We start from the raw sequence: 21,839 nt of genomic DNA on the forward strand, positions 1-21,839 counted from the left end.
AATGCAAACCTGATATTTAAGGGGGAGTTTAAACCCATCCAACACAGACTGAATCATCCTCCCAGATCTACCTTTCAACTGTACCTCTGTCTTGTCTGATTTAAGCTTTAACTTGTTTGTTCTCATTCATTTCACTACTGAATCCAGGTATTGGGTTGTTGTGTGTTTTCCGGGCTGTATGGCTATGTTCTAGAAGTATTCTCTTCTGACGTTTCGCCCACATCCAGCCTGGGAAACACACAACAACCCTGTGATTCTGGCCATGAAAGCCTTTGACAACACAAATCCAGGTATTGGTTTAGCACTGAAACAGTTTTCTCCAAGACATCCCTCGATTAAGCTTCAATTTGTTCACTCTCATTCAATCCACTACTGATGAAAACTAGACTGAAATCTATCAATGGATTTCCAGAACAAAGCAACAGACTGAATTTCCCATTCCAAGTCTCTCAAACAGATGTGGAATGAAGTTCAGCTTATTCATCTTTACCCTCTCCTTCACTGATTGCATGCACAAAGAATGGCCACATCCTTGCAAGATCGGAGACTATCCTTTGTTTATTGTAACATCATGCAGCAATTCATTTAATTGGTTAGCTTCCTTCAAAATAATACATAAAACAAATATTCAGAAATACTTACAATTGATGGATATTCAGCTGAACACCAGGTTTTTGCCTGTACTCCAATTATTTTTGAATCTGGAACATTATGACCGCTTCCAATTTTGATAATTTCATATTCACTTGCCTTATAAAGCATATCCCCTATCAAAATGAAAACATTTGGAAATGCTATCGCCACATCATTTACGCTGTTATATAAGGTAGTATTTAGAATTTTTGCTGGTATTTTGATTATTTCTGTATTTAAGAATCCATCACTTGTAAAGAAAATGCCAAAATCTGTTACTAAAACGGCTGTGAGTGGAAAACATGCTGCCCATGTCACTTGAGCAAGACTGCCAGGTGGAGAAGTGACAGGAATGTACGCTGGATTACTTAAGTGTTGTACAGGCTGGGCAATAACAAAAGGAGTATCAAGAATAAAGCAGTCCTGAAAAGTAACTGCTTTTCCAAAGATCATTGCAATGTTATCATTTGATAAGGTAGGCACTCGATGTGTCCAGATTCTAAAAAAAAACAGAAAAGAAAATTAATTACATTTAATGATTTGTGTAAAAACAGTATTTTGTGCTCAGCATTGCAAGATATTTTCTTATTTTTTCCTTTTGTTATATACAAAAAAGACAACAACAAAACATGCATAAATTTCAAATCAAAAAGTCCCAATGTGACCCACCCCACAATCCTCTCATCCCTGCAGAAATAAAGAACAGAAATAAATAAATAAATAAATAAATGAAATAAAAAATAACATTGAAAACAAATAGACTTTCTTTTCACCAAGCAAAGGCAACTATCAAATAATTACATACTTGTTTTGCTTGATTACTTTTCAACTTCTGCTAAACATAAACACCATATTTGACTTTAATACACTGTTGTTGTTGTTTATTCGTTCAGTTGCTTCTGACTCTTCGTGACCTCATGGACCAGCCCACGCCAGAGCTTTCTGTCGGCTGTCGCCACCCTCAACTCCTTCAAGGTCAATCCAGTCATTTCAAGGATGCCATCCATCCATCTTGCCCTTGGTTGGCCTCTCTTCCTTTTTCCTTCCATTTTCCCCAGCACTGTGATCTTTTCCAAGCTTTCCTGTCTTCTCATTATGTGGCCTCTAATATCCTTCCCTCCAGTGAGCAGCCGGGCATTATTTCCTGGAGGATGGACTAGTTGGATCTTCTTGAGGTCCAAGGCACTCTCAAAATTTTCCTCCAAAACCACAGTTCAAAAGCATCTATCTTCCTTTGTTCAGCCTTCCTTATGGTCCATCCATAGGTTACTATGGGGAATACCATTGCTTTAACTATGCAGACCTTCGTTGCCAGTGTAATGTCTCTGCTTTTCACTATTTTATCGACATTGGCCATTGTTCTCCTCCCAAGAAGTAAACGTCTTCTGATTTTCTGGCTGCAGTCTGCATCTGCAGTGATCTTCGCGCCTAGAAATATAAAGTCTGTCACTGCCTCCATGTTTTCTCCCTCTATTTGCCAGTTATCAGTAGGTGTAGTTGCCATGATCTTGGTTTTCTTGATGTTTAACTGCAACCCAGCTTTTGCACTTTTTTCTTTCACCCTGGTGATAAGGCTCCTCAGCTCTTCCTCGCTTTCGGCCATCAGAGTAGTATCATCTGCATACCTAAGGTTGTTAATGTTTCTTCCAGGAGTTTTAACTCCGGCCTTGGATTCATCAAGCCCCGCACGTCGCATGATGTGTTCTGTGTACAAGTTGAATAGCTAATGTATACAGTAGCATACAGCCCTGTCATACTCCTTTCCCAATCTTGAACCAGTCTGTTGTTCCGTGATCTGTTCTTACTCTTGCTACTTGGTTGTTATACAGATTTCTCAGGAGACAGACAAGGTGACTTGGTATCCCGATACCACCAAGAACTTGCCACAATTTATTATGAGAAGTCCTCTGCAATGAGAGAGCAAGATGGCCGCAGTAAGTAGCTGTGGGAGTGTTCCAGCTACAAACGCTGGAATTTGCCTTATTTGACTTACCTAAATTGATTTGTCTGGTGAGTTATCTCGGCTTGGGCGCTTTTGAGTTGTATTAGCTCGTTAGCCTGTTAGCCTGGAGACTGGAAACGCTTTTGCTGCCAAAGGACTGCTGCCAATATCCATACAGATAAGATAAGATGCCGCTGTAGTGAGCAACCTGGTGGAGTGTTTTCGGTTGCAAACATCAGAGCCCTTCTGTTGGATTTGCTGCCTGCCTTTTGTTATTCTTACGGCCTTTTGCTGTTTTATTGGTTGCCTGGCTGCACACATTCTTGTGTCTTTATTAACACTCCTTGGATAAAGGACTTTATCGGGAGCAGCTGCCATCGGTCTGAATTACCTAATGGGATCTCCAGTACTACAGGACCTCCCTCGAGCCAAGAAGAACAGGCTGACTCAAATTTCAACGGAGCCAGCCGGGGCTTTAACCACCCGAGATATGACCCCGGTTTTATAAAGCTCCTCTTGGAGGAATATGATTTTTTAGCAGGCCGTTTCAGATGCCTTGGAGATCTACTAAGGTGCCTGAACGGCTCGTGTCCTCTTCCCCCAACCTTACCTCACAAGGTAGACCTTCAGGACAATTCAAGCTTGTCAACTTGGGAGCCAGCGGAATCGGTCTGGAATCAATCTTGGGACTCCTCGAAAGAGGATTTAATCCCTATGGGGAAGGCCTGTCCACCACTTGACTCCCCGAAATGTGAGGATTTACCTTTGGAGGCGGTGACTTGGGAGTGTGGAGTAACCCAGACAGCAAGACGGGGTTTGCCTACACCGATGTTTGGTCAGTGCTCGGAGAGTTGGCAATCGACAGCTGGTCAGGGTGCTGCGGTCCGACATGACTGTCTTTTTGGCGGAGAATGCCCTTTTGACCAGGACCCAAGTGGTTGCCCATGGTCAACCAGGAAAAGAACTGGGCCAGCAAATTGCATCGTGGGCCTTGCCGAGGCTCCTCGGGTAGGGGATGAACTCCCTGACATCTCGGTGATGCTGGTGGGGGGCCAGCCCTCATTGACTGAGGCAATCCAGAGTGGCGGAAATAGAAACTGGCGACGTTGCTTATCGCTTTCCGAATGTCAGGAACCGAGGCAGAACATTAAAAAGGCGGATGGCTTTGGTGCCAATGGCGAATGAGCATCTGCCCCTTTAAGCCGAGAAGGGCCAGTACGCAGGCGCAGAGATCGGCGGCCTAAAAACCGGAGGTGGAAAAAACTGACAATACTCCTATGTTCCCCCGGTTAAAACACGGATACTCCACCTCTGCCTAAGGGAGAGGTTCGAGATCCCCCTAATGTAGAGGTGGAAGCGGCTTTTCCAAGTAAGAGCAGTGCCCCAGTAGCCCCCAGGGATAACCTGGGAAAGAGAAGAGCGGTGACTGGAAACAAATTTAATAGGCCGCCAAAGAGGCAGAACCCAAGAAAATTTAAGACCAAAGTTTTCTAGGGGGTGGGTTTTAGGGGTGGTTCTAGGTCAGTGGGATCTTTACCTCCTCAAGAGCCAAAAGTTAGGCAAACGAGCAAACTACCACCCTCTGAAATCACAATGGAGAGGGTTACTCCGCAATGCGTTGAGAACCGAAACCTCGTAAGAGCCCTACCAGAAGACTTATCTTGTGAACAATTATTGGATTGCACCGAGCCAACAGCTACTGTGACTATCTATCAACCTGAAAATACCATCAATGAGTGTGATGTAGACCGTCCTCCACAACCCCCTTTACAGTGAGCAGGCAGACGACCAGACACCTAGCCACATCCCATTCAGGGCCAAACCGAGGATTGCAAATCCCTGTAATCTCTGGGAGGGGGAAGTTTAGCGGTGGCCGCAGGCTGTATGTGAGAGGGAGGCTGAGTCACTTGAAGACTCGACCCTCCTCTGACCTGCGTGCTATCCCTAGGCACACCGGTGACAGGTCTCCAAATAGCTCCCCTCCTACTCTGGTGTTGGTGAATGCTAGGTCAGTGCGGAATAAGATCAATACCATCAGGGACTTCATTATTGAAGGTGGAACTGACTTAGCCTATATTACAGAAACCTGGTTGCAGGAGGGCGATGAGGTCCTCCTTCAGGAATTATCATCTCCAGATTTTGTTATCACCCATCAGATGTGGATCGGGAGATGGGGGGGGGGGGGTGGAGTGGCAATGCTCGCACGAGATAATTTATCTCTTAGGGCGTCTCCCACTCCAAACATCTCTGGTATGGAAAGCGTCGGCCTTGTGTGGAATTCACAGGAGAGTATAGCCTTTCTATTGGTGTACCGTGCGCCTAATGCACCAGTGGACAGCCTATCACAGCTGCTGGAGGTTGTGTCAGAGTGGGCCTTGAGGTTCCCCAGGCTTATTGTTTTGGGGAACTCCAATGTCCACACTGATGCAGGCTCCTTCTCCTCAGCAGCTGAAGACCTAGTGCAGAAGAGGCCAGAAACATCTCCAGCCAGCCTGTCTGTTGCTGCCTTAGGGACTCCTTGTGAGTAGACTGCAGCCCCAGGCCCTTTCCATCTGGGTGTGACTCAGCACTTCCTAGGAAGGTACATCTATAAAGCCTGAGTCCACAAGGCCCTGGCAGGGCTGAGGAGCCTGCTGTTCTGCTGCAGAAGAGGCCATCTGGAGGAAGAAGAAGGCAGAGGAACTGAAGTTAAAATCATTCTGTCTCCTGCTGCAGGCCTACTGCCCTCCTCGCTTTCCCTCAGCATTGGCTACTGAACCGAGAGTCTGTCTTACTTATTGGTCTATTTGAATGGTGTACCCATACTAGACCATTTGGCGTTGTTATTTTTCTCCCCTTTTCTGTTCTCTTCCTCCCCTGTTAAATTTATGTTGTTTTTAGTAATTATACTGTTTTTAATTGATTCTGGGCCATTAATACTTGTTGGTTAGTGTTATTGATATTTTATAGGTTTACTAGGACTAGGTTATCAAGCAATTCCCTAGAAATGACCGACATTTATGGAAACCATGAAATGTCCCAATTGTGCCAGCTGATGGGAAGGTCTTTTAGCCTAGTCCTTTCTCAGCTAGTAACCTTGAACGAGAAAGTAGATCTTCTTCTTAAAGGATTCTCGTTGATGGCAAATAACTTTCCTCAGAATGATACCCCTGGGGAGGAAATTAATATCATTGGACATAACTCAACGGAGATCAGTTGGCCCTCAGATATGATCGGAGAGGGAGAGATTGGACAACATAAGGGTAGCAAGGATGAAATACTAGATAATGGGGAAGCTGAGGGAGGAGGAGATCTGTCTGGTGAACAACATGGACAGGGAAAAGATGAGAGTATGGATTTTGAAATGGGAGCACCAAAGCAGATAATGAACACTTCGTTGGGGATGGACTTTCCCCTCTGGTCTGCAGGATGCCATTATGACCATCCGTTTCAAGTGGAACAACTGGCATTTGATATCAAAGACTTTCAACTGAATAGAGGCAGATGGACCTCAAAAAGAGGGATTCGGAGGTCCTTGGCCCAAATTCTTTCTAGGAGCCTGAAAGAAATTAAGATTAAGACCATCTCTTGGCTTTACAAGGACTTCCAATACTATGATCACTCGCCTCGCCTCATTACCACCTTTGAGGACAAGCGGTTAATAGAAGAACTATGGGCTCTCAGGTCCTGGCTGAACTCTTGGGGTATCACCATCAGAAGGGTAATTGTAGACCCCTCGACTCGCCCTCTTATGCCCAACCTGCCCTCACATACCCGAGCCCCGGCTAAGTCAAACAGGATGTAGAGCCAGGATCTCTGGGGGATGGGGTCTGGGGGGGGGAGAGGGTTCCATCGAGGTCGTGTGGGGGAGGAGGGGGTGTGGCCAACAGTTTTCCAGGGAGAAGCGCAACAGGTGTCTTGCGACCCTGGAGAAGGTTAGGTGTGATAGCCTCCATGGCAGCCCCTCCGGGTTGAAGGTACTGCTGCTTAATGCCAGATCCGTCAGTGGGAAATCTGCAATTATCCAGGACTATTAGGGCTTATTCCGCGGCGTTGCGGGCAGCCAGGAAGGTTTTCACGACTGCCCGCATCGCGCCTGCAACAAATAGATCTTCTGAGTTGTTCCGAGTTGTTGGGGAGCTCCTCCACCCTTCTCAGGGTGGGGAGGCACCTGACTCCTCGGCAACTCGGTGTAGCGAGTTCGCTCACCATTTTGCAGACAAAGTCGCTCAGATTCGTTCCGACTTGGACGTCAGTCTTGATGCATTGCCAGGTGAGGTAACCGAGGCATCTGTCTGTTCGATCTTGTGAGATTCGTTTCAGTTTGTGCAACCTGATGATGTGGACAAGATTCTTGGAGCAGTGAGGGCGACTACCTGTGCCCTAGATTCCTGCCCATCTTGGCTTTTAAAACAGGCCAGTGGTGGGTTAGTTGATTAGTTTGTGGCATTAATTAATGCCTCTTTGGGGCAGGGCAAATTTCCATCTAGCCTAAAACAAGCAGTGGTAAAGGCCTATTCTGAAGAAGGCCTCATTGGATCCGACCAATCCTTGTAACTACAGGCCAATATCTAACCTACCATTCTTGGGCAAGGTCTTGGAGCGGGTGGTTGCCTCTCAGCTCCAGGGATTCTTGGAAGATACGGATTTTCTGGACCAATCGCAGTCTGGCTTCAGGCCTGGGTTCAGTACCGAGATGGCTTTGGTCGCCTTGGTGGATGACCTCCGCAGGGAGCTGGACAGGGTGTGTGTGTCCCTGCTGGTTCTCCTGGACATCTCAGCGGCTTTCAATACCATCGACCATGGTATCCTTCTGGGGCGGCTCTCTGGGATGGGCCTTGGGGGTACTGCACTCCAGTGGCTCCAGTCCTTTCTGGAGGGTCGTTCCCAGTTGGTGAAGCTGGGGGACACCTGCTCAGACCCCTGGCCATTGACCTGTGGGGTCCCGCAAGGTTCTATTTTGTCCCCCATGCTTTTTAACATCTACATGAAACCGCTGGGAGACGTCATCCGGAGTTTTGGAGTACGGTGCCATCTCTACGCGGATGACACCCAACTCTACTACTCTTTTCTACCTAAATCCAAGGAAGCCCCTCGGATTCTGGACCAGTGTCTGGCCACTGTGTTGGCCTGGATGAGGGTGAACAAACTGAGACTTAATCCCGACAAGACAGAGGTCCTCCAGGTCAGTCGTACGTCTGATCGGGGTATTGGGTGGCAACCTGTGCTTGACAGGGTCGCACTCCCCCGAAGGCGCAGGTCCGCAGCTTGGGGGTCCTCCTGGATTTGGGGCTGACGCTTGAGGCTCAGGTGTCGGCCGTGGCCGGGAGGGCCTTTGCACAATTAAAACTTGTGCGCCAGCTGCGACCATACCTCGAGAAGTCTGATCTGACCATGGTGGTCCATGCCTTAGTTACCTCTAGACTGGACTATTGCAATGCGCTCTACATGGGGCTGCCTTTGAAGACCGCCCGGAAATTAGAACTAGTACAGCGTTCTGCAGCCAGGCTTCTAACCGGAGCGAATTACAGGGCGCATTCAACGCCTCTGTTTAAGGAGCTTCACTGGCTGCCATTTACTTTCCGGGCCCAATTCAAGGTGCAGGTTATCACCTACAAAGCCCTAAATGGTTTGGGACCCACCTACCTTAGAGACCGCATCTCCCCCTACGAACCCGCACGTTCTCTCTGCTCGTCGTCGGAGGTCCTTCTCTCACTCCCACCACCCTCGCAGTCGCGGTTGGTGGGGACGAGAGAGAGGGCCTTCTCCGTTGTGGCCCCCCGGCTTTGGAACTCGCTCCCTAGAGAGATCAGGCAGGCCCCTACCCTCCTCTTCTTCCGTAGGAGCTTAAAAACCTGGCTCTTTCAAAAGGCCTTTGATACTCAATTTGGTATCGGACTGATCTATCTGCCCATTTTATAATAGCCCCATTCTTGAGGTGTTGCCAATGCTATATTGCACTTTGTCCATTTCAACTGTGAAATTACCTTCCCCATTTCGGCACATGTTGCACTTTGCCTGGGTTCTATGAATTAGTCTCCAGTGTTAATATTGTATGTTTTATGTTGATTTTAACGATTGTTCTTACTGTGATTGATGTTTTTATTGGATAACTGTTTTATTGCTGTGTTTTGATATTTGATTGTTTTATCGGGCAAGGCCCCGTGTAAGCCGCCCCGAGTCCCTTCGGGGAGATGGGGCAAGGTATAAAAATAAAGTTATTATTATTATCATTATAATTATTATTATTAGTGTCGACCATGGCGACACTAGGACTCTCACTTTATAATACTGGGCCTACACATCAGGCTGGCCACACACTAGATTTGATCTTTGGGGTTGGAATCCAAATCACCCTAACCTCTGTTTCGGAGGTTCCATGGTTGGACCACTGCGCCCTAGGAATCCATATAGAGCACACCACCCCACCCAGCCTGGGTGCCGAACCTATTTGGGTTCGCCCGAAGAGACTTATGTAACCGGTCAGGTTCCTGAATGCTCTAAAGGCCATAGAACCTATCAGCGACTCACTGGAGGTGCAAGTGGATACATGGAACACCAAATTATCCAATGCACTCAATGAGATCGCCCCTAGATGTCTTCTCCGACCCCGTAAGAATCGGTCTCCTTGGTTTACTGAGGAGCTCTGTGCGATGAAACGGGAGAAGAGACGGCTAGAGGTTGTGTGGTGGGAACGCCGTGATGAGGAATCGGGATCAGCTTATAAGAAGTTCAGAGAGTCTTATGAGCAGGCTATCACCGAGGCAAAAAAGTTGTATTATGCTTCCTTGATAGCGTCTGCGAGCTCACACCCAGCACAATTATTTAAGATCATTAGATCCCTGACAAAAGTCCCTTCTGTTCCAAACAATAATGATCTGGCTCCTTCTGTTGAGGTTTTTCAGAGCTATTTTGCAGACAAGATCTCGCTTCTTCGTCGAGAATTCCCTGCCATGATGGATACAGTAAGTGAACTTGAGACTCTGTGGCCACTCGCCGGGCCCATCCTCGACCGGTTTACCCCACTGGATGCAGAGGCTGTTGACAGGATCATGACTGCAGCTAGGCCGACCACCTGCTCCCTCGATCCATGTCCCTCCTGGCTAGTAAAATCCTGCCTAGATGGATTACGTAAACCTCTGTTGAATATAATAAATAGCTCCCTTGAGCAAGGAGTTTTTCCAGAGGGTATCTCCGCTGCTGAAGAAACCAGACTTAGATCGTTTGGTTCCCGCTAGCTACCGCCCAGTCTCGAACCTTCCGTTTCTGAGCAAGGTGGTTGAGAGGGCAGCAGCAGAACAGTTGCAGCAATTCCTTAATGACACAGCCAGATTTGACCCCTTCCAGTCCAGCTTCTGTAGGGGGCACGGTACGGAGACTGTGCTGGTCTCCATCACAGACCAACTTCACTGCCAGAGGGATCAAGGCGGATCAGTGCTGCTCGTGTTATTGGATCTCACAGCAGCATTTGATACAGTCGACCACAATCTATTGACCCACCGCCTAGCCATGACGGGGGTTAGGGGGATACCCCTGAAATGGGTGTCTTCCTTCCTCCAGAATCGGGGACAGCATGTGGTGAGGGGAGGGATGGTTTCCGAGTGGTCTCCGCTAACTTGTGGGGTCCCACAGGGAGCTATTCTCTCTCCTCTATTATTTAACATCTATATGCGACCACTTGCCCAACTGGTGCGGAGTTTTGGGCTCGAGTGCCACCAGTACGCTGATGACACTCAGCTCATTCTGAGGATGGGGGGCCGGCCGGACTCCATACCCGAGAGTTTCCATCAGTGCCTTGAAGCCGTTACTGGATGGTTGCGTGCCAGCAGGTTGAGGGTGAATCCAGCGAAGACGGAGATCCTTTGGCTGGGCCGTCCGGGTGGGAGATCCAGCTGCCTATCCTGGATGGTGAGACACTACGTCCGTCATCTTCTGTAAAAAGTCTTGGTGTCTTATTGGACCCTCTGCTCACAATGGAGGCCCAGGTCTCTGCTGTGAGCAGATCTGCGTTTTTCCACCAACGTCAGGCTAGGCGACTGGCTCCCTACCTATCTAGGAATGACCTGGCGACGGTGATCCAGGCAACGGTCATCTCGAGGCTCGACTACTGTAACACCCTCTACATTGGCCTTCCTCTGTCAGTGATCCGGAAACTGAAGCTGGTGCAAAATGCGGCGGCTCGTCTTCTCACCGGGGCGCCGGCTAGGTGGCGTATCACCCCAATTCTACAACAGCTGCACTGGCTACCGATTGAGTACCGGATTACTTTCAAGATACTGGTTCTAACCTTTAAGGCCTTACATGGGTTGGGGCCGGCGTACCTGAGGGCCCGCTTATCCCCCTACCAACCCCAGAGATTACTTCGGTTCGAATACCAAAATTTGCTTGAAGTCCCTAACACACTGACTTATCATTTGTCTTCTACTATTTTAAAGCTAAGTGTATTGTTTTAATCTATTTCTGTAAACCACTCCAAGCCAAACTGGGAGTAGTGGTATACAAGTCTAATAAAAAAAAATAAAAAAATAAAAAAATGATTCACACAGTCAAAGGCTTTAGAATCTATCTATCTACAGTAGAGTCTCACTTATCCAACTTTCTGGATTATCCAACGCATTTTTGCAGTCAATGTTTTCAATGCATTGTGATATTTTGGTGCTAAATTCGTAAATACAGTAATTACTACATAGCATTAATGCGTAATGAACTACTTTTTCTATCAAATTTGTTGTATAAGATGATGTTTTGGTGCTTAATTTGTAAAATCATAACCTATTTTGAGGTTTAATAGGCTTTTTTAAATCTCTCCTTATTATCCAACATATTTGCTTATCCAACGTTCTGCCGGCCCGTTTATGTTGGATAAGTGTTTCTGTTTTCTTTTTTGGAATTTAGCAATCACCACATCAGCCCTTCTTTGCAATCCTGAAAATCCTTGAAAATAATAGTTTCCAAAGGACGTCTGCGTTCCTGCAAGTGCATTGCTTCCCTCCCGCTCCGTTTGTAATCCCAAGCCCCCGGGCTGAGTGTTATTGCAGCAATCACAAAGACACACATTGTTTTCAAACCTAAAGGGTACATTGGAAGAAATAGTTTCCAAAGGACGTGGGGCACCCGCCAAGGCATTGCTTCCCTCACACTCCATTTCTATTCCCAAGCCTTGGGCTGAGTTTTATTTCTGCAGTCACAAAGTCAGACATTGATTTGATTCAATAGAGGGTCCACGGCAATTTATAGTTTCCAAAGGACGTTGCCAATCCTGTCAAGGCATTGCTTGGCGTGTGCTGCATTTCTAATCCAAAGTCTACACAAGTAGAAGAGGGACTTTTACAGTGATAAGAACCCAATTGAACAGGAAATAAGACTTTCAAACCAGGAACAGGTTTCTTCAAATATTGAAAAATAGTGTATTATAAAAAGTTATGAAAATTCACCAAAAATCATAGGAGACAGGAAACATTCTGCAATTTGTTGAGCAAAGAGTGTGGAATGTGTTCTCCCACTGTATCAAATTTGATGAGAATAGCTCAAGAAATGAGGGCGGGAGACCCCCAGAAAAGTCCCCCCCGGTTTCCTGTTTTTTGGCGATTGCGCATGCGCGTCCGCCATTTTAGAAACATTATGAATTTTCGGAAATATCCGAAAATTTTGGGTGAAAAATTAAGAAATAATTTCTATATCGAAGAGCCGGCACCCCCTACTTTAGAAACGAGAATTGAAACATTTTTTCCATCGATCGGACAAGCCTACTGGAAACCATGTCCTATGAGAACTCGCTTAAAGAGAAGGGCATGTTTGGCCTTCAGAAGAGAACACTGAGAGGAGATATGATGGCCATACATAAATATTTGAAAGGATGTCATAAGGAAGAGGGAGCAGGCTTAACTTCCACTGCCCTGGAGACTAGGACTTGGAGCAATGGATTTAAATTACAGGAAAGAAGATTCCATCTGAACATTTGGAAGAATGTCCTGATCGTAAGAGGTGTTCAACAATGGCACTCTCTGCCTAGGAATGTGGTGGAGGCTCCTTCTTTGGAGGCTAGACTGGTCATCTGTCAGGGGTACTTTTATTGTGTTTTTTCTGCATGGGGAGAGTTGGACTCAATGGTCCATGTAATCTCTTCCAACTCTATGATTCTATGGTATTTACCAATGCCTCCTTTTCATCCAGGAGAGAAATGATCAGTGGTATGCCACAGGATTTGGTCCTGGGTCCAGTACTATTCAGCATCTTTATCAATTATTTGGATGATGGAATAGAGGGCATGCTTATCAAATTTGCAGATGATGCCGAATTGGGAGGGACTGCTAATCCCCCAGGTGACAGAATCAGATTTCAAAGTGACCGAGAGAGAGAGAAATGTATAGTACTACGTTTAGGCAGAAAATATGAAATACACAGATATAGGATGGATGACACCTTGCTTGAAAGGAGTACACATGAAATTGATTTAGGAATCTTAGTAAACAACAAGCTGAATCCAATTCTAGCCTGTATTAATAGAATAGTGTTTCAGTCAAGAAAAGTCATAGTCCCACTCTATTCTGCTTTGGTCAGATCATACCTGGAATACTGTGCCCTGTACTGAGCACCACAACCCAAGAAAAATATTGATAAACTGGAACATGTCCAAAATGATCAAAGGTTGGGAAATCAAGCCCTATGAGGAGCATCCGAGGGAGGTTATGTTTAGTTTGTAGAAAAGAAGTGGGGGGGCGGGGGGCACATAAAAGCAATGCTTAAATATTTGAAAGAACATCATATTGGGGAGGGGAGAAGCTTGTCTTCTGCTCTTAAGAGACTAGTACACAAGGCAATGGATTCAAATTGCATGAAAAAGATCCCACCACCTAAACATTAACAATAACTTCCTGATGTTCAGCAATGGAATATGCTACCTTGGAGAATAATTGAATCTGCTTCTCTGGGGGTTATTAAGGAGAGGCTGAATTGTCATCTGTTAGGGATGTTTTGATTCTATGTTTCTGCATGGCAGGGGGTTAGACTAGATGGCCCTTGTAGGCTTTCACAACTCTATTATTCTAAGAATGAATAAAAGTATGAGCATGAGTAAGTGAATGAATAAGTACCAAATGGTAACTTTCTCTTACTTCAGTTGTGTAATTCAGTCACTGTTATTGTGGCTCCCAATATGAGCAGCTAAAGACACAACTTAATGAAATAAAATAGCTCATTAAAAAGTGAGAAATTGACAAAATGTGCAAACCAGATACATACATATATACAGTGTTCCCTCACTACTTCGCGGTTCACTTTTCGCGGATTCGCTGTTTTGCGGTTTTTCAATAAACTCTAAAAGAATATTATAAATCATAAAAAAATCACAATTTATAGCCTAAGGAAGGGAGGAAAGCAAAGCCGAAGGGAGAGAAAAGGAGCCCAAGCGGCAATGGGAGGAGAAGGAGGCGCTTTATCAACACATGATTGGTTGATAAAGACTTAAAATAGTGTATAATTACTAAAATAATGTATAAATATTAAAATAAATATAGTGTCCCTACTTCGTGGATTTTCATTTATTGCGGGTGGTCCTGGAACGTAACCTTTGTGATAAGTGAGGGAACAATACTCATATATATACTCAGCAGCAAAGGGCCAGAAGTGAATGCTAAAATGGCAATAAAATGTTTATTTAAAATTAGCAACTGTGACTTCCATTCAAACCATAGAAAGTAGTTAGATAATGTTAGTAGCTACAAAGGCTCAGTTTGGTAAAATTGCAACAGGAAGATAAGAAAATTGAATGACAAATTGAACAAGACCAAAATGCTTAGGAAAATATTAGAAATTAGCCAATAGATAGTGCTACTTATGCATCAGACTTCAAATCAGAGTAAGACTTCACTGGATGATAAAACTGGTTCTAACCGATCTTCCTTGAACAGAGTAATTACTAAAGGCCATTATATTGAATTAGAAAAATTGGTCAGCAACAACATATGAAGGACACAATGTGATGGGGTAACCACTTAACTGCACTATGTTGAATACAAATTGCACCATTCAGATAAAACTATTAAAAAACAAAAATTAAAAATATGGTCCATATTCTAATAAAAAATTACTGGTCACTTACAGCTGACCTTTGAAGAAATTACCTCATTTAATATTTCATTACATGGATTGATGTCCATTTTTAAAGTTTCAGGTGAGACTGCTCAAGATTGAGAATGAGACCCAATGAGACCCAAAAGGTGAACTGTGAGACAGATCATATCAAGAGTGGGCAGTAAGGAACCATGTATGAAGAAACATGGTTCTGCCTGACTCACACTGACATGCACTTCATAAAGACTGGAGGAACTGTACAAAGTATTGATGGGAGGACCTGAAAGTTATGGGCCTTTCTTCTCACTGCAAAGCCAAAGCCAAAGCCAAAGCCAAAGCAAAGCAAATGCCTGTGCAACAGCTGGATTATGATATGACTATACATCCTTTGATACCAGGTCATAAACCAATCCCATTACTGAAACAGGGGCAGAATGGATACAAGGGCAAACAGTCTGAAACATCTGGTCTGTATGTAAAATCTGACATCTTGAAGGTTCAAAGCTGTGCAGATTAGTGAAACTATTCCATGATAAATACCCAGGAAAGCCTCACCTTTTTTTTTCCATATCAGAAGCAACTTGAGAAACTGGAAGTTGCTGCTGGTGTGAGGGAATTGGTGGTCTTCAAGAGACACCCGGATGTGTTGTCGAAGGCTTTCATGGCTGGGATCACAGGGTTGTTGTATGTTTTCCGGGGTGTATGGCCATGTTCCAGAAGTATTCTCTCCTGCCGTTTCGCCCACATCTATGGCAGGCATCCTCACAACCTCTGAGGATGCCTGCCATAGATGTGGGCAAAACGTCAGAAGAGAATACTTCTGGAACATGGCCATACACCCCGGAAAACATACAACAACCCTGGACACCTGGATGTTTTACCATCCTATGGGAGGCTTCTCTCTTGTCCCCGCATGAGAAGCTGGAGCTGACAGACGGGAGCTCACCCCGCTCCCCAGATTCAAACCATTGACCTTTCAGTCTGTAGTCTTGCTGGCCCAAGAGTTTAACCCATTGCACAACTGATTTGCATGTTTCTCTTTTGCATGAGGGGAAGTAACTTTGGACTGAGAGATATGTCATTGATTACTCTAAAACTTCAAAGAAGGCCTGAAGAGTTGACCATGTCATCAAAGGATCTGTTATTTACATCTGGTGATTCAAGGCCAGGAGAAGGAAATTATGTCAAGGCATTGAATGTTTGCCTATATGTGTAATGTGATCCGCCCTGAGTCCCCTTCGGGGTGAGAAGGGCGGAATATAAATGATGTAAATAAATAAATAAATAAATAAATAAATAAATAAATAAGTTATAATAGTTGTTATGTGGGTAGCAGTTAGGTTCCGTGAGAATATGTAAACAATGAGGTGGTGAAAGGAAACTGGGGAGGGATATAATCTGTGGATCTTTTGTTTAGAGTTTAAGACTTGGAAAATAATGTAGGACTTGGAAAATAAAGGATATGTATTCAAATTGGAGGGGCCCCTGGTGGCACAGTGCATTAAAGCGCTGAGCTGCTGAACTTGTGGCCCAAAAGGTCCCGGGTTCAAATCCCAGGAACAGAATAAGCACCTGCTGTTAGCCCCAGCTCCTGCCAACCTAGCAGTTCGAAAACATGCAAATGTGAGTAGATCAATAGGTACCGCTCCGGTGGGAAGGTAACGGTGCTCTATGCAGTCGTGCCGGTCACATGACCTTGGAGGTGTCTACGGACAACACTGGCTCTTCGGCTTAGAAATGGAGATGAGCACCAACCCCCAGAGTCGGTAACGACTGGACTTAACGTCAGGGGAAAACCTTTACCTTTTTACCTATCCAAATTGATCTTGAGCTGTTCTTTCCTAAATGTAAAACTTGGAAAATAAAGCATCTGTATCCAAATTGATCTGTGAGCCATTCTTTCCTAGAAGTCTACAGTTTATGACAAACTCTTCCATCTCTCTGGGACAAAATAAAGTACCGGGAGAAACCACCCACCTCACAGAATCAAAAGTATAGGGATACACTTGTTGAGCATTGGAGCAGGCAGTAAAACAAATTAATCTTGTCACATACCCCCTCTGCATGATGTTGAGAATACAGACCCCTGCTGTTATAACAGTTCAGCCATGATGTTGATTCTGAAGCCTGTTGTGGAAGACTAGAGAGGATGTGAGAAGACGGCTGACTGAGAAGTCAAATACGTTGCTTGCTTTAGTCTTGAGACTGCAGGCTGCACTATGCTGATGCTGATAATCCATTTGTATGAGTCACAAAGATATTTGTTCCCACTTGCTACAATAGCTTTATGGTTTCTTAGGAGCTCACTGGAGACTGACAGCCAATATCTCGCAGGCCATCACTTTGAGCAGCACTAATCTAGATCAACCATTTTACATGGTGGACAAGGCTGACCTATATAATACTAGCTTGGGGACCCGGCGGTGCCCAGGTCATTTGAGAAAGGCATTGTTTGTCTGTGTTCCAAGTTTAGTCTAGATTCAGGCTCAGCGGGGTTCAGTGGGTGCAGGTGAACTACAACTCCCATATGCAAGTCGTATCATCCATGGTCCATCCCACTCCAACCAGCGCCAGGTTGTATAGTTGGTCATGGGGACTGTATGTGTCAAGTTTGGTCTTGATCAGACATTGGTGGGGGTTACAGTAGTTTCAGGAAGTGAGTGAAGATATTGCAAGTCCCATCATCCATGGTCCAAACTCTTCCAAACCACACCAGGATGTAGAGTGGGTAATGGGGCTCTGTGTACTAAGTCTGGTACTGATTCATCGTTGGTGGGAGTCGCAGTGCTCTCAGGAAGCCAGTGAAGGTATTGAAAGTCCCATCGTCAATGGTCCATCCTCCTCCAAACAGCACCCAAGTGTAGAGTAGGACATGGGGGCTCTATGTGCCAAGTTTGGTCTTGTTCAGGCATTGGTGAGGCTCGCAATGTTCTCAGGAAGTGAGTGAAGGTATTGCAATTCTCATAATCCATGGTCCAAACTTCACCAGGGTATAGAGTGGGTCATGAGTGCTCTGTGTTCCAAGTTTGGTCTTGATGAGTCATTTGTGGCAGTTGCAGTGGTCTCAAGAAGTGAGTGAAGGTACTGTAAATCCCATCACCCTTGGTCCATCCTGCCCCAATCTGCACCAGGATGTAAAGGGGGCCACGGGGGTTCTGTGTGCCAAGTTTGGTCCAGTTCCCTCACTGGTGGACATTGCAGTGGTCTGTGGAAGGCGAAGCAATTGAAAGTACTGCAAATCCCATCATCTGTTGCCCATCATCCCCAAACGGCACCAGGACATAAAATGGGTCATGGGGATTAAGTGTGGCAATTTTGGTCCAGGTCCGTCCTTCCTGGCGGTCACAGTGGTCTGCGGAAGTGGCGGCCAATCAGAAAACTGCCACATACACAGATACATACCCACAAACATACAAACAAACATACAAACACTGTCTTTTATTTTATATATATATATATATATATATATATATATATATATATATATATATATATATATATGCATAATTATCTAGAAACACATCATGCACTGCTAGCTGATAACACATTGACTAGCACCTTTCCACTGATCACCACTCTGGATGACACTAATTGAAGGTAGCATTGGTCAGAGTATAACAACAGGCTTCAATACTGCTTCCAATGGGCACAACAAGGAGTTTTTGGTTCAATCACCTTCTCATACCTTTTCCACATCACTAGAAGATTAGCTCTTATTATGTGTCTATTAAATTCCTTATTCACCTTATCCTTTTCATACCACAAATAGGCATGCCACCCAAATTTTAAGCTATGGCTCTCTAAATTGAGTAACTCACTGTTCTCCAATTTAATCAATTCCTTAAGCCAGGCAAAACTTGCTGCTTCATCAGAGGCAGCCCTGGGCAATTTCGCCTTGTAGGCGAACCTAGTGGCCATGCCCCCGAAATTGCGTCCCCCCCAAGGCCCTGCACATATCTTCGTCATTGTCGTCAGCAGCGGCGGAGACCATCGGCTCCCTCCTTGCCGAACGCAGAAGGCCTCAACTGAGGCGTAGGTCTTCTCGCGAGGCCTCAGTTGAGGCCTTCCAATAAGCAATTCTATAAGCAATTCTATAAGCAATTCCTATAAGCAATTCTAGCTTTTTTGCTTTTTTGAATTTAACCAGATCTTTCCTCCATTGTTCAAAAACCTTTACTCACTTAATAATTGGTAAGTTTTGAGATAAAAACATTTTTATCACTGCTACCCGCCCTATCCAGGTTAGTTGAACACTATCATTTTTCAAGATTTCTTTTGACCTCCTTTCAAGTTTTGTTGTAATTATTTGTTGTAATTTGCCTCAGTTGAGGCCTTCCACGTTTGGCGAGGAGGGAGCCGATGGTCACCGCCGCCACCGCGGGGGCGCCTCGACAGCGCCCCCGGGGACAATGCGCCACAAGCAAACACTTACATTGGCCTCTGTGTTGGGCTGGCTCTGTGCTTCATAATAATATTTAAGATCTGGCAGAGCTATCACACCTATAAGATTACTATAAGCAATTCTAGCTTTTTTGCTTTTTTGAATTTAACCAGATCTTTCCTCCATTGTTCAAAAACCTTTACTCACTTAATAATTGGTAAGTTTTGAGATAAAAACATTTTTATCACTGCTACCCGCCCTATCCAGGTTAGTTGAACACTGTCATTTTTCAAGATTTCTTTTGCCCTCCTTTCAAGTTTTGTTGTAATTATTTTGATGTAAATTGTTGTTTTTGTTAGTTAACCAGAATCCAAGATATTTTAATTTTGTCATTACCTTACAAGCAGCTATTTCCTCCAGGTTATCAATATTGCTTTTAGACATATTTTTGGTTAGGAACACAGATTTCTCCTTATTAATTTTAAAACCTGACACATTACCATATCTGTTAATAATCTCCATTGAGGTGTGTGTACTCCTTATTGGATCCCCTAAGATGTATACCAGATCAACTGCATAAGCCTTCCCTTTAAATTCATGCCCTTTTATTCTAACTCCTTTAATATCAGTATCTTCCCTAATTCTTATGCTCAGTATTTCTAACACCCATATAAACAGTAAGGGTGACAGAGGACATCCTTGTCTTATTCCTTTTTGAATCTCTATAAAATTTGACATTTGGCCATTTATTTTCAGTTCAGCCCTTTGTCTTGAGTAGACAGCTCCAACAGCCCTCCTGAAGTGTTGACCCACCCCATAATGGAGCAATATTCTGGACATATAATCCCAACAAACATTATCAAACAATTTCTCCACATCTAGAAACAGTGACATGATCTCTCTGTTAGGGTCTTGTTCAGCATATTCTATTATATCTAACATTGTTCTCACATTTTGACTTAAATGTCTGCTTGGAAGGAAGTCTACTTGGTCCCCATGAAGTGTTCTTACCAAAATTTGTTTCAGTCTGTTTGCTAATATTTCAGCAAATAATGTATAATCACAACTGACTAATGAGATTGGTTTAAAGTTCTTCACTTGTTCCATATCTCTGTCTGTTGAGGTATAAGGACTATCGTGGCCTCTTCCCAGGAATCTGGTATCTCTCCTTTCTGCAGCACTTGAGAGCAATAACTGGCCTAATTCATCTTTATACAGCTTGTAGAACAAGGCAGAGAATCCACCTGGGCCTGGGGATTTATTTATTTTAGCCTTTACCAGTGACTTGACTCAGTTTTTCCCACAATATGTGTCTGTCTATATCTGAATTCATTTCTTCTGAAAGTTTGGTGAAATTCATTTCATCTAGATATTGATGTATTTTTCTTGGGTCTATTCTAGCCTCCAGTATCCGGAAATGAAAGAAGCCTTGCCTTTCAAGCTTTTGGCCCATCCTAAGATACGATTGATATGATCTGATGTATTCATTGGATTAATGTGAAGTTGAATACAGACTGGCTCTGACTTTTGGCCCAATGCTACTGGCCCTGTTGTAACGGTCACACAGTGTTTTACTGTTTTAATGGGGTATGATATTGGTTTTTAAGTGTGTTTTTACGATTGTATGTTTTTACTATATTTTGTATTATATGTGGCATTAATCTTGCCATTATGTAAGACCGCTCTGGGTCCCCCTGGGGGAGAAGAGTGGTTTATAAATTAAATAAATAAATAAATTGTTTGTATGCCCCGTTGTATATGATTGTAAAGGCATTGAATGTTTGCTTATGTATGTAAATGCTGTAATATGCTCTGAGTCCCCTAGGGGAGAAGGGCGGAATATAAATAATGTGCATTATGTATTATATAGATATCTGTAATAGTCTTCCAATATTTTTTGTATTTGTAGCACATCAGGAATGATTTCTCCTTTGTCTTTACTATTAATTGCTTCTTCCTGTGTTCTTTCAACTGCCACTTTTGTAGATCAGCCATCATGGCCTGTATTCCATCAAGAGATGGAGTTGGAAACAGATGAGGCTGAGGATTTTGCAGATAATTCTGCTCCAGGCCAAGGCCCCATGACCTTGCAACTGCCTGATATGGTGGTTTCAGAAGAACCACTAACTGGCAAACATTCTGAAGTCTCTTCATCGTTACCCACACCAAATGGTGTTGACCTGGGTGAAGATGAGACTTTTAATCGAAAGGAATTTGTTACTAGAGATAGAAGCAAGAAAGAGGGAGTGAGAAAGTCTCAAAGATTAGCTCTCAAGTCGGATGGCTAACTTTCCCATGGGAAGTTTTTGTGGGTCCTGTACTCCTTAATTTTACAGACTTGGGATTCCTTAAAAGTGTCCCTCACTATATTCTCGTTGCGGTGTCATCTTTGCCTTTCCTCGGAAGATATTCCAGTTTCCAGCTCCTTGCCCGTGCCAAGTTCCCAGTTCCAGGCGAGCTGCGTCGAGCTGCGACTCCTGAATAGACCTTGCCTTGCTACCACGTCTTCCTTGTTCCTGAATCGAGTTTGACTCTGCTTTGTTTACCTTGCTTCCTTGATTCTGCTATGGGATTTTCCAAGTGGGTTTGCAACAATTTGTTCCTGCTATTGTTTCATGGACAGACTTTGATTTCTGAAAAGGACTATTTCTTACTCTGACTTTCCACCTTAAATGCGCATAGATATATATATTCTGCTTCAATAAATGGCTTGTGTGTTATATTGGCTCCAGTCTGGTTTTTGAGTACTCGTGCTGCCTTGGGGTGCATCAGCCATGCTAATAGCTTGCCTGGTTTTTTTGCATTTGCAAAAAAATTACATCTATTGTACAT

General features: G+C 44.3%; 1 protein-coding gene across 3 annotated transcripts in view; it reads right to left on the reverse strand.

The window, feature by feature from the left end:
• The window catches only part of catspere (catsper channel auxiliary subunit epsilon), a 162,149-nt gene that overhangs the window by 58,450 nt on the left and 81,860 nt on the right, over positions 1-21,839 (reverse strand). For all 3 annotated transcript variants that reach the window (XM_062974766.1, XM_062974774.1, XM_062974770.1), the window contains exon 9: positions 643-1,132. In XM_062974766.1, the coding sequence (XP_062830836.1) occupies positions 643-1,132 (490 nt within the window). The remainder of the gene's footprint in view (positions 1-642; positions 1,133-21,839) is intronic.

The sequence above is a fragment of the Anolis carolinensis genome, chromosome 1 (genome assembly GCF_035594765.1).
Source record: "Anolis carolinensis isolate JA03-04 chromosome 1, rAnoCar3.1.pri, whole genome shotgun sequence".
In the NCBI taxonomy this organism is placed as follows: Eukaryota; Metazoa; Chordata; class Lepidosauria; order Squamata; family Dactyloidae; genus Anolis; species Anolis carolinensis.